At 30.8% G+C, this 14,135-nt stretch overlaps 1 protein-coding gene across 3 annotated transcripts in view; it reads left to right on the top strand.

Moving 5' to 3' along the window:
- Positions 1-14,135, top strand: part of LOC138695829 (cytochrome P450 9e2-like) — a 449,657-nt gene that overhangs the window by 417,381 nt on the left and 18,141 nt on the right. For all 3 annotated transcript variants that reach the window (XM_069820094.1, XM_069820095.1, XM_069820097.1), the window contains exons 2-3: positions 6,799-7,202; positions 12,872-13,039. In XM_069820094.1, the coding sequence (XP_069676195.1) occupies positions 6,799-7,202; positions 12,872-13,039 (572 nt within the window). The remainder of the gene's footprint in view (positions 1-6,798; positions 7,203-12,871; positions 13,040-14,135) is intronic.

Raw genomic sequence — 14,135 nt, 5'->3', positions numbered from 1 at the left:
GGAGGAAAAAAATGTTGAATATTTCTAAAAATTTTACTGCTGTAAGCTGTACCTAACCCCTCAAGGGAGCAGTGGATTGTGATAATAAATGATTAAAAGAATTTTAGTTTTGTCCTTTAACCCTGGGATACACGACAGTTGGTATAGGCTGTACAATAATGTATAACGGGTGTCCTGTAAAAAAACTTAAAGTAGTCAACAAATTTCTTAAATAACAATGTCTAGCTCAAAATGAAACGATGCATGTATTAATCAATTAATATTATATTATAAAAATGTCTTGTCACTACACTAATTTAAGTTCTTTTGAGTTGATACAACCCCAAAAGACATCTGAGAGCATACTAAAAAAGTACCAAGGGTCCCGAGGATCTCCGTTATGCATCCTAGGATTAAATGTACAGAAATTTGATCCGGACAAATGTAAATTTCGTTCTGCAAATAAATGTTTCTATGTTATCTTTGTTCGTATCAAATTTCTGCATATGTAAAGGACAAAACTAATATTCTTTCAATCATTTATTATCATAATACACTGCTCTTTTAAATTAACTGAGCATATTGGGAATTAAATCAATGGCTTTCCCAAAATACGCTATGAAATGTTTCATATAAAACAATTTTTGTATCGAAAAAGAAGCAAAAACGAGCAAAATTGTATTACACTCGTTTGTTTGAAATATCTCAAAGAATAACTTCCTAAAATTAAGGACGGTACCTATGTTTCACCCTGTATAATACTGTATACTTCGATCGTTGGAAAACAATGTGATTCTCGCTGGAGAACTTTTCTTATTTGAGCTAAAGTCAAAACTTATCGCCTTTCGTCCATGATAGCGACGCTATAATACTCATAATATTGATCTATATAAACATATGAAATATTTGTATTACAACTCCAGAAAAATACAGTTTTGATTCCTCGCTGTTGTTTATGCTTGCCCAGCTTTATAAAATACATTCATTTCACAACGTCTTTCTTTTATTGATTATGTATCCAAGATACTGAAAATGAATTATTATGCATAGCTTTAGCAATGCCTAGGTATAATGATAGATTAACTAGTGGCTTGTGCAGCAAATGCTGCTGCAAACTGAGTTCGTTAGACGTTCAAATAAACAATTTTCAGATTTATTTTTAATGAAGAATACTTGTTTTTTTGATAGTTATTTGCTTCCATAATAATGAAACATACTCCATCTGAATGGATTTTTTTAGGCCAAATACCTTTCCTTGAACCTATCCAACTTCAGTTTTTGAATTTCAACGCGAAAACGCAAGTATTAATGTCAGGACGATAGCAGTAGCTATTTCAGGTCATTGTGGATTGTAGGTAAAAGTTAAAAAAATGTCAGGTTTGCTAAGCTTTCGAACAATAGCATTTTCCTATAGCTGCTGCATGTAGAACTTGAAATGTAGAGCGTAAAATCATTTTATCCTACTAAGAGATCTTTCTGAAATGATCTGGAGACTACAAAATTTTCTAAGTCTCTTATTTTATCAGTAAGTAATTCCTTTTGATCTTCCCTTAGGAACTGTAATTTTTGCGCTCTCTCGAGCCAATACTGAAGACAATGACACATATCAATATCTACACTACACCGCCATTAAGTATATGGAAAAAGACCCAACCCCACTGGGTTAATAAGTATAAAAATATTTTATTTTTAATAACAATATTATTATCTTACTTAAGTTTTGTAGTTATATATAGCAGCCACTCGGTAAATTATAGAAATGAAGATCTAAATTAAGATATTCTCTACATTTACTTACATAACCACAAAACGTTTCACTTTCATGTCATCAATATAGCATCAATATTATGTAGAATTAATGAAAAATAGATGCATCATGATATTAACTATAATAATATTTAATTTCTAATGGTAATAATGTCATCAAACCTCCTCAAGTTTCGTAGATTTGAATATCCAATACTCAGCTGTACTCAGAAAATTATACACTGCAGAATCAGTTTTTAATAACAAATTGAATTGAACTCTAAATATGTCGGCAATCCTGCAGGTCATGCCCTTCGTCCTATAGTTTATTGTAGTGTGTATTTTGTTCTGAAATTCAATCAAGTCGGCCGTGATTCAATAAAATTAGTTTTCAAAACTGACAACAGATGGATTCTGAAAAATAGGAAAATTATGTAGGAAAATTGACATTTCACTGAAAACTATTATTTTTTTCGAAAAAACTTTGGGTGCCAGGCTTGAAAATGAGGGGTCACTCATTAAAATCCGTTCAGCGTTTTCCCGTAATTTCCATTACCAGTTCAAATTATATATATATATATATATATATATATATATATATATATATATATATATATATATATATATATAGGTGTTTTCAGTATTGCCGACAAGCAAATATTTTATTGCACACGCATTTAATTTCAGCCCATTTATTTTAGATGTCAAAAAGAATTATCATATGGCTGTCAACGTTATCTCTATCTCTGGCAAGAACTTGACCGTCTGGAAAAAGGACAGAATTTAACACAAGTGTTTATACTGGAATTCCCAGTCTACAAATTTCCGGTTTGATAACTCCCTTTGAAAATACATTTTAAACAGCGTTGGCTAAAGACAATATTTTTCGCGGAGAGTCTTTTGTGTTGTAAATTGCTTAGAAATGTTACTGGTAACTTTAACACCGGCTTTTACAGTGCTGATTCATCATCCATACTCTATTAACTGTTCTTTCGTCTAATCCAATCTGTATCAAAGATCGCCACAATTTAAGATTGTGATACCGAAACTCACTCCGTCCATTTGGTCATTTTTATGGTTTATACATACAGGGTGATTCACGAGGATTTACCGTCACTTACGGAGCTTATTTCCGAAGAAATTCTGAACAAAAAATGTCATATAAACATTTGTCCTAATCTCAATATTTTCAAAGTTACACTAATTTAAAATTGTTTATGCTCGACCATGCCGAAATGTAGTAATTATACACCTGGTAGTAAACCCTTTAATGCACCATTAAAGTACACCTATTCATTATAATTCAGTTGTTCAGCCAATGAGAAATCACCTTTGTACCATTATAAAACCGCAAGTATCGATTAATCTCGGATATGCAATCGAAAGACAATTAGAGAAAAGTCACGGAGGCTGGAAATCCAATACTGTCGCAGAAGGTTATGTTGTGTTACTATAATAATTAGCGTTAATTGTAAATAATATTCAAATAAATTAAATTTGTCATCTCGTTTTTCAATTTTAAATCATACGACTTTAGGAACTTGTCTCTTTACAGTTTAATTATGCATCTTAATGTACAGTCTTAAAGAATTTACAAGAGTGGCGTGATTTGTAACAATTGTTGTGATAAATACGTAAGAAAATGTAATTTTGAAGTTAAAAATCGAAAAAAAAAATTATGTATGAAGCAACCATGGAATTCAGAACACATTTTTAACTTCATAATATCAGCTAATTAAAGAAATGATACTCCTGAATAGTTCATTCTTTATCTGTAATCTTCTTTTACTCTTAAAACTCAAGATAAATGGTATTTTACAAACAATTTCAAAAGAGTGTAGGCCTAACTATGAAAATATCGAGATTAGAACAAATGTTTACATGACATTTTTTGCTCAGAATGTCTTCGGAAATAGGCTCCGTAAGGGACGGTAAATCCTCTTGAATTACCCTGTATATATGATAATGTTTGAGACCTCTATCATTATATTATTTTGAGTTTGTTTTCTTTCAAATCAACACCAATTCTTGTCTAAAAGTTTGGAATATCACTTGGAAACTTGCTCAGTCCGTAGATTGGTGGATAAAAAAAACTAGCCTAGTCATTTCATAAAGATGGACTTAACGCATTTTGGGTTCACACTCTCCGATTTTACTCTTAGAACAGAATCATACACCTTTTGTAAAACGATAAAAATTAGATGTAGGCTATTTTGTTCTAACAAGCAAACATTCTCATGGGGGCAGATAAAAAGTTAATTTCTTTTCTCTGATGCATGTAACCTAAAGATAAAACATTGTAATAAATATAAATAGATCATTTTCTTAATTAATAACAGTGTATATCTCCAAAAAATTATTTCTTAGCATCGCCACAGATACACTTGATTGTACTTGTCATTATCTCTTGTCACTAGAGAGTTCTTGAAATTTATATTTTCCCCGCCATTCATAAAATATTTCGATATGATACCTCTTGCACAAAAGGAGAGATCTTTAACTGAAACTTGATTAATATATTTCAGTATTATTTGTATTTATCCTGGTAATAATGAACAGTTTGACTCGTAGACATTTTGTTTTTCAGCATTAACTTCCCATGATTGTACGAGAAGAATCGAAGAGAACGGTAGTTACGTAGACTTTCAGCTCCCCCCTACTACCATTAATGCACAACACAATGTCAATACGGCGGTTGCTGTCGTCTGCGATACAACGAACTTTTCTGTTGATTTTCGAGTTCGTCATTTTTTTCCGGTTATTATATGCTTATTTAAGTTGAGTTAACTCTCGCTAGTGGTTTTAAATTTTATTTTATCCGTCTTAGTATTTATTTTATTATTGTAAATATTTTTGTTTTATCACTATTATTATTATTATTATTATTATTATTATTATTATTATTGTTACTATTATTTATATCATCAGCATTATTATTTGAACCCTGTAAAATTTATGTAGACTACTGGACTGTACCAGAGCACGAGCATATGCTCATTTCGGGTATCTATTCATATGTATTCATTTCATATCTTTTCATTTCAGATGTAAATTGTAAATAAATTTGAATTTGAATTTGAATTTTCTTCCACCATGTTAATAATGCAAAAACAACTGCTTGTACAAATTTTGGCCACTCGAATGCAATTATTTATTTATTTAATCTGACAGGATTAAGGCCATAAGACCTTCTCTTCCACCCTACCATATAATACATATAATAATAATAATAATAATAATAATAATAATAATAATAATAATAATAATAATAATAATAATAATAATAATAACAACAACAATCCGTGGCGCTACAGCCCGTGAAGAGCTTAGACCGACCAGCCGGCTGTTGACCTCACGCCAACATGCCGAAGCAGAGGTGAACGATCATCCAACTAGAATGGAAGTATCGTGTGGTTAGCACGATGATCCCCCCAGCCGTTATAGCTGGCTTTCGCAACCGGATTTCGCTATCTATCGTAGCCCCCCAATTGCATCACAATGATGGGTGGGCACCGGTCCCATACACTGGCCGAAATTTCATGAAAAAATTTCTTTCCCCATGAGGACTCGAACCAGCACGCATTCCGTAACGCGAGTCCTAGGCGGGATGCCTTAGACCACAACGCCACGGCGCGGGACAGACAGCACATATAAATGCAAAAAAAGAAATATAGGTTAAGTACTGATTAAAATAATACAAATTGAATTAAAGCCATATTGAGGGTCAACAAGGTCAAAAGAACAATACAAGGGCAGTAAAGAAATACAGTAAGTAACCCTGGCTACGTTTACAGAAAGAAAACAATTTCATTGGAAAAATTTATGGAAACACATACAACTGTTGAGCTATTTTTTAAACATATTTCCCACTGGAATCGAGACATTTGTCAAACCGTGGGATACACAGAGAGGTGCAGACGGCTGTCATACACTGGTTCTGATCCCAGGCCGCAGACTTCTACGACACGGATATAAATGTTGATCTCATGGTATGACAAATGTCTCAATTCCGGTGTACAATATGTTGAAAATAGCTCAACAATTGCTGTATGTGTTCAAATAATTTTTTTCCATAAATTGTGTTTTTTTCTGTAAACGGCCCCAGGGAAACTCATTTTTAGGGCTCTCTTAATTGCGCTCGAGTGGCCAAAATTTGTATTAATAACATGATGGAAGAAAAAAAAAATAACTTTTTTTTTATCTGCGCCCGTGAGAATGGTTGCTTGTAAGTTATCATCTTTTGCGATAATTTACTTACTTACTTACTTACTTACTTACTTACAAATGGCTTTTAAGGAATCCGAAGGTTCACTGCCGCCCTCACATAAGCCCGCCAGCGGTCCCTATCCTGAGCAAGATTAATCCAGTCTCTATCATCATATCCCACCTCCCTCAAATCCATTTTAATATTATCCTCCCATCTACGTCTCGGCCTCCCTAAAGGTCTTTTTCCCTCCGGTCTCCCAACTAACACTCTATATGCATTTCTGGATTCGCCCATACGTGCTACATTCCCTGCCCATCTCAAACGTCTGGATTTAATGTTCCTAATTATGTCAGGTGAAGAATACAATGCGTGCAGTTCTGTGTTGTGTAACTTTCTCCATTCTCCTGTAACTTCATCCCGCTTAGCCCCAAATATTTTCCTAAGCACGTCATTCTCAAACACCCTTAATCTCTGTTCCTCTCTCAAAGTGAGAGTCCAAGTTTCACAACCATACAGAACAACCGGTAATATAACTGTTTTATAAATTCTAACTTTCAGATTTTTGGACAGCAAACTGGATGATAAGAGCTTCTCAACCGAATAATAACACGCATTTCCCATATTTATTCTGCGTTTAATTTCCTCCCGAGTGTCATTTATATTTGTTACTGTTGCTCCAAGATATTTGAATTTTTCCACCTCTTCGAAGGATAAATCTCCAATTTTTATATTTCCATTTCGTAGAAAGAAAATATTACCAACACAGAATTTATCCTCAGTAAAACGACGTTATTTTTCTGATGTATCTAATTCTATCATTGAGTGCAGTGTATGTGTACATAATATGTATTTTTGTCATATTTCAGGTGGTTCAATCAATTGATCGTCAAGATGCTGGATTGTCTGTCAGAATGGATCCTGGCTGCAGGCATCCTCACATTAATTGCTTACTTGATTGGCACATGGACTCACAGTTACTTCTATAAGATTAATGTGTTCCATCTTAAACCCGTACCATTCTTCGGTAACATGGCACCTGTCGTTTTGGGCAGGCTCTCATTTCCCGATTTCATCAATGATTTGTACAAAAGGTTGGAAGGTCATAAATATGGGGGAGTGTATGAATTTTTAAATCCCGTAATTATGATAAGGGATCCTGAGCTACTAAAAAATGTGACTGTCAAGGATTTTGAATTCTTCCTGAACCACAGAAATCCCTTTAGTGAAGAAGTTGAACCTCTTTTTGGGAAAGGATTGTTCAACCTTCAAGGTAAGGTAGAAATTACTCTCTATTGATAAGTATTTTGTATTTTGTGAAGGAAACAGTACAGAATCCAGCAACAAAGTTGATAAATCTAAGTTTTTCGACTTAACGTTGTATCAGAATTTACAGAATCCTTTGCTTGTAACCAACACTAACTTCCTTCATCAGCTGCTTGCTTATGTTACGCACGATGATGAATTAATTCGCTCGTGTTTAGTAAAAACGAGGTCCAAACGTCGTTAGCTGACGACAGTATTCCTTTGTGTTGTTTATTGGTTCTTTACAATATAGTTGAACGTATCCTTTCAGTATTATTATAGATTTAATTATATATTTTTGTCATATGTAGCACTAATATCTGGTGGGATGGAAGAGAAGGCCTTATGGCCTTAATCCTGTCAGATTAAATAAATAAGTAAATAAGTAAGTAAATAATTAAATAAGTAAATAAGTAAGTGAATAATTAAATAAGTAAATAAATAAGTAAGTGAATAATTAAATAAGTAAATAAATAAGTGAATAATTAAATAAGCAAATAAATAAGTGAATAATTAAATAAGTAAATAAATAAGTGAATAATTAAATAAGTAAATAAATAAGTACGTAAGTAAATAAATAAGTAAGTAAGTAAATAAATAAGTAAGTAAGTAAGTAAATAAATAAATAAATAAGTAAATAAATAATAAATAAATAAATAATAAATAAATAAATAATAAATAAATAAATAAAAAATAAATAAATAATAAATAAGTAAGTAAATAATAAATAAATAAATAGAACATAAATAAATAAATAAATAGAAAATAAATAAATAAATAGAAAATAAATAAATAAATAGAAAATAAATAAATAGAAAATAAATAAATAAATAAAAAATAAATAAATAAATAATTAAATAAATAGAAAATAAATAAATAAATAAATAGAAAATAAATAAATAAATAAATAGAAAATAAATAAATAAATAAAAAATAGAAAATAAATAAATAAATAGAAAATAAACAAATAAATAAATAGAAAATAAATAAATAAATAAATAGAAAATAAATAAATAAATAAATAAATAGAAAATAAATAAATAAATAAATAGAAAATATATTAATAGAAAATAAATAAATAGAAAATAAATAAATAAATAGAAAATAAATAAATAGAAAATAAATAAATAAATAGAAAATAAATAAATAAATAGAAAATAAATAAATAAAGAAATAGAAAATATATTAATAGAAAATAAATAAATAAATAGACAATAAATAAAAAGAACATAACGAAATAAATAAAAGGGAAACAATGTTGCCACAACTAAACTTTTTGAAAAAAAAATAAATAACATTTATTGGATTAACAATATTTTCACCGTTACAATTACACTAAATATAAACATTTACATAGAGATAAAACAAATTTTACAGGAGAAAAAGTTCGTCCAAAGGGTTGGACTCTGGAAGAGTACCCAAAACGCTCATAAATAAATAAATAAATAAATAAATAGAAAATAAATAAATAAATAAATATAAAATATATAAATAGAAAATAAATAAATAGAAAATAAATAAATAGAAAATAAATAAATAAATAAATAAATAAATAGAAAATAAATAAATAAATAGAAAATAAAATAAATAAAAAAAGGAAAATATATTAATAGAAAATAAATAAATAAATAGAAAATAAATAAATAAATAGAAAATAAAATAAATAAATAAATGGAAAATATATTAATAGAAAATAAATAAATAGAAAATAAATAAATAAATATAAAATAAATAAATAAATAAATGGAAAATATATTGATAGAAAATAAATAAATAGAAAATAAATAAGTAAATAAATAGATAGATAATATTTTGTACAGAGCTAGTTTCGCAGTGTTGGTACGTTTATGTGGTTAAAATGTAGCTGGATAGACCATTTCAATTTAGTAGCAATCCCACGTACAATTGTTATTTTCCATTATTATTATTATGTACTGAACTATACCTTTCGTAGCGTCCTGACGTAAGCATTTAATGTCGGAGTTTGAACTCTGAAAGGCCAGGATGTTCTAACCGATAACTTCTCTAACCTGCTATGTAACAATAAATTTAAATCTTTTTATTCAGTCTTATGGCTTAACGCTAATATAATATAAAACAAATTAAATCAATGTTTTATATATTTACATCGTATTGTGTCATCATACAATCGTGTTCGCCCTCATGGGGCATCTTCAGGTAGGAAGTGTTTACAATATCAATCTAAAATCAATTAAAATAATCTGGCCTCGTGTTTGAAAGTAATAATAATCTTATTGAAGTGATAGTATATGTAGTAAGTATTCAGCATAGTGATAAATATTGATCATACAAATTATTAAAACATAATCATGTAAAATGTTAAAATTCACAAACCTACATGGCTATAAAATGTTGCTGAAGAATAAGTAATGATGACTCACAAAATTTAAATCTTAATACAATAATATTATAGGTACATTGTGCTATTGCCAATAAACTTTCATTAATAATGACTTATATAACATATTGCGTCAGCGTGTGTATCAGTATATTGACCAATAATAAATATAAGTAAATGATTAACTAGTGGACTTACTCGTGTTAATTATGTAAGTTTGTGCGGCTTACAGCTGTTTCGGTGCTTCATCACACCATCCTCAGAGCCTACTAGATCTCGGCGTCATCTCAAACTTCTCTGCCTGTTGTATGGGTGCGTTTGATTGTTGAAAATTGGAGTCAAATAGTGTGTGTGTGTGTGTGTACTTTAAATTGATCTGTGTGTTGAGAATTTGATCAGGGTGTGTTTTAGTGTGTCTGTAGGCCTATATTTCGTATTGTTCCAGTGTGTTGAGTTTTTGGTTCTTGGGTTGTATGTGTAGGATTTCCATGTCCTCATTTATGTTATTGTATGTATGGTTAGCATTGTAGATGTATTGTGTCCTCTGGTTATTGCTTTAATGTGTTCTTTGTAGCGTGTTTGGAATGATCTGCCTGTCTATCCAATGTAGAATTTGTCGCAACTATTACATGTGAGTTTGTATACACCTTTGTGGTCGTATTTATTTGTTTTTGTGTTTTTTGTGTGTTGAGATGTCTTTGTAGTGTGTTTTCTGTTCTGTATACTATGTTGTATTTCTGCTTTCTGAATGAAGATGCGATCTTATGTGTGCTTTTGTTTTCATATGTTAATGTGATGTATTTCTTGTGTTCTTGTGTTTGTGTTGTGTTTTGCGTGTTTTTGTGTTTGTTAAGTTTTTGTTTTGTCTTTCTTATGATGTTGTCTATTGTGTTTGGATTGTAACCGTTTTCTTGTGCTATGTATTTGATTGTGTTCACTTCTTCATTGTAGTGTTGTTGGCTCATGGGTATGTTGAGTAATCTGTGTACCATTGTCCTGAATGCAGCATGTTTGTGTTGTATGGGGTGGTATGGTTAACCAAATAATGCAGACATGGAAATCATACACATACAACCCAAGAACCAAAAACTCAACACACTAGAACAATACGAAATATACAAACACACTAAAACACACCCCGATCAAATTCTCAACACACAGATCAATTTCAGTACACACACACTATTTGACTCCACGTTTCAACACTTTTCAACAATCAAACGCGCCCACACAACAGGTAGAGAAGTACGATATGACGCCGAGATCTAGTAGGCTCTGAGGATGGTGTGATGAAGCACCGAAACAGCTGTAAGCCGCACAGACTTACATAATTAACACGAGTAAGTCCACTAGTTAATAAATTATTTATCTGCAATTTCGTCTTGAAAATCAAAATCATCTACCTCTGAACCACTTTTTATCTCCTCAATGTCAACTTCGTCACTGCTGTTCTTTTCCATTGCCACAATCTTCCCTTTCTGTTTTTTTTCTTTCCCATATGGGTTCCCAACAAGGCAAAGTGTGAGGGCACATGGAACCCAGTTAATGCTTCCACTTCATTATCAAAAGAACACAAAAATACTGTCAAGGTTTATTAACTAATCAAACAGAAACATCTTATCGAAAAAATAATGATGAAATTCGGGTATGTTGAGCTACAAAGTCAAAAATAGAACAGACTTCATCAAGTTGCTGTCCACTCATAAACAACTTTCAGAAACTGACCTCCTGCAATCTATGTGCGTGAATGCAGCGCTCCAGCGGAAGATGGAGTTAGTACAAAGAAAATTCAACAGATGTCACCCTTGTCTTAGTTGATAGAGTCCCACAAATTGTGTTGGGTTCCATTTACCTCGAATTTCCACTTACCCCAGTGTACCTTAACTTTACTCTGGAAGTAAAATCACAACTAGCTATTTCCTTACAAAATGTACAGTTTCCTACACAAACGTACTTGTTTACATAAACACTGTAAACATCCAATCAGAGTGAAAAAGAAAGTACCAGTAATAGATAGATAGATTTATTCGTTCCATAATATTCTTACATTTGCTTTATATCATAGAATAAAGAACATGTCCAATTCTTACGTTTAAATATAAATGCAATACATATAAAATGCAAATATGAAATATGTACAGAATTAATACCTTAATAACAATAATATTTCATACAATGCAATATCTTTACCATTTAATAGTATTATAATATTTACACAGTACTGTGAAATGTCAAGAATTCATCTACAGAATAGAAAGTGTGAGATATTAAGTCATTTTTAAGTTTTACCTCAAATAATTCAGGGTTTTGGCTATGATTCTTAATGTCTTCAGGAAGACTATTGAACATTTTTATCGCCATGTAACATACTCTCCTTTGATAGCATGATAAATTTGATGATGGCGTATTAAAATCATTCTTTCTGCGGGTATTTATACTATGTATGGCTGAGTTAGTTGGAACATTTTCTTTATTACATAAGAGGAAATTTATTATAGAGTAAGTTATATGTATTGATTTGTTAAGGTTAGAATCTCTAATTTAAAAAAAAAAATAATCTAGATGATTCTCTAGCCTTTGCTCCAACTATTATTCTAATGGCTCTTTTTTGTAATAAGAATATATTTTTACTATCTGCAGAATTTCCCCAAAATATTATTCCGTAGGACATAATGGAATGAAAATAGGCAAAATATATTGTCTTTAAGATACTGCTGTTTAGAAATTGTTGTAACGACCTAATTGCGAAGCATGCTGAGCTAAGTTTGGGGGTTATTTCTTTGATATAATTTTTCCAATTTATTGTATTATTAATATTCAAACCAAGAAATTTGGTTATTGATGTTTCTAGTAGAGGTATATTGTTGATAGTTGTGTCCAATGTTTCAGAGATTAAATTTGAAGTGATTTTAAATTGAATTATATTAGTTTTATTAATGTTTAATGCTAGTTTATTGGTTGTAAACCAGTCATAAATGTTAAGGAGAATTATTTCTGTTTTATATTTGAATGTGGCAAAGTTCTTGTCTGTAATTATGATACTTGTGTCATCTGCAAATAGTATAGGACAACCTATTCCTTTTATTATGGGGCCAAGGTCATTTATAAAAATTAGAAAAAGAAGAGGCCCTAATATAGATCAAATGAGTATACTTCATTTTGAGTTTGTGTATGGTACATTTAAATAGACTAAATATTTATGAAATTAGTTTTTTTCTGCTATAATAAAACTGTGAATGAAGTGATAATATAATTACTACATTACAACGCACTTGCAGGTCAGAAATGGAAAGACATGAGGTCTACCTTGAGTCCTGCCTTCACGTCAAGCAAGATGAAGACTATGTTCACGCTGATAACAGAGTGTGGAGAGCAGCTAGGAGATTTCCTGAAGACTTGTATCAAGGATAAGAACATGCCAGTGGAAGGCTGCAAGATAGAGAGAGGTCAGTACCAGTGGAGTATGTTACATTGCCACCAGAATTAAACTCTAGAGCCCAGCGGTGACCAAAACTTGAGCTGCAGTGATTACATGCGACAGACAGCCTGTGAAGTAAGGAGACGGAGGAAAGGTACTTGGCATGAAAACTACAACCAGTGGTGGTTCCTGTACTAACATCTTGATCAATCCCGCGGATAAAAATCTCAAGCTTTGCTGCATCAGTAATGTCACTGCTGTCATCAAGAGCCAGTGAATAATATACGATTTTTCTTGCTTTTTTTTAACGTTCCTCTTCAATATAATCAGGAATTTTCTAAATTATTCTCTCGATACTTGGTCGAGAAATTCGTAGTTTTTCAAAATTAAAAATTTCTTACGGACATATTATTTAAGCTATTTTAATCATTACTCTTTTGAGAAATTCTGTTATATTAAAAGGCTTTAGAGCACGAGATATTTCAAACCCCATTAGGTAGCTGATTTACTTATACATTTATTTATCTCATCTTTCTCTTCCTGGCAATGATTTAAGACATGTGAATTCCTGGCGTTTAACAATTCGTTGGCACACAATACTGAATCAGTTTTTCTACAACATTATTATTAAATGAATAATTAATAAATAGTTACCCTCATCCAAAGATTAAGAAGATTAAAACTACTGAGATAAAACCTAATAATTTTATCCTTCTAGAGAGAAGGTCTCAAAATATCAATATTCATGCACGTACAGAAGAATTATAGAAATACATACTTAGTGGTCAATAATAATAATAATAATAATAATAATAATAATAATAATAGTGTGGCAATTAATGTTTCTATATAGCCTACTCCTAATTGAACCGTTGAGAAAAGTAAACATATTACATTTTGTCCGACAGAACAACAAAAAAGTTCTCCTTTTCATTCTTTACGAAACCACCTTTTATTGCTTTTAGAGACAGAGTTAGGGAAGTGATAAAATTGTAGAGATAAACAGCCATGATTGGTTGAAACACATCTTTTCGAACTGTTTTATTGGTCAAAAGTAGTATAACGTAGTAAAACTGTAATAGTCTTTGATAAATATTTCGGAACAATGTCTTGTACAATAATCA

Source organism: Periplaneta americana, chromosome 3 (genome assembly GCF_040183065.1).
Source record: "Periplaneta americana isolate PAMFEO1 chromosome 3, P.americana_PAMFEO1_priV1, whole genome shotgun sequence".
NCBI classification, from domain to species: Eukaryota; Metazoa; Arthropoda; class Insecta; order Blattodea; family Blattidae; genus Periplaneta; species Periplaneta americana.
This window is presented reverse-complemented; position numbering and strand designations above follow the sequence as displayed.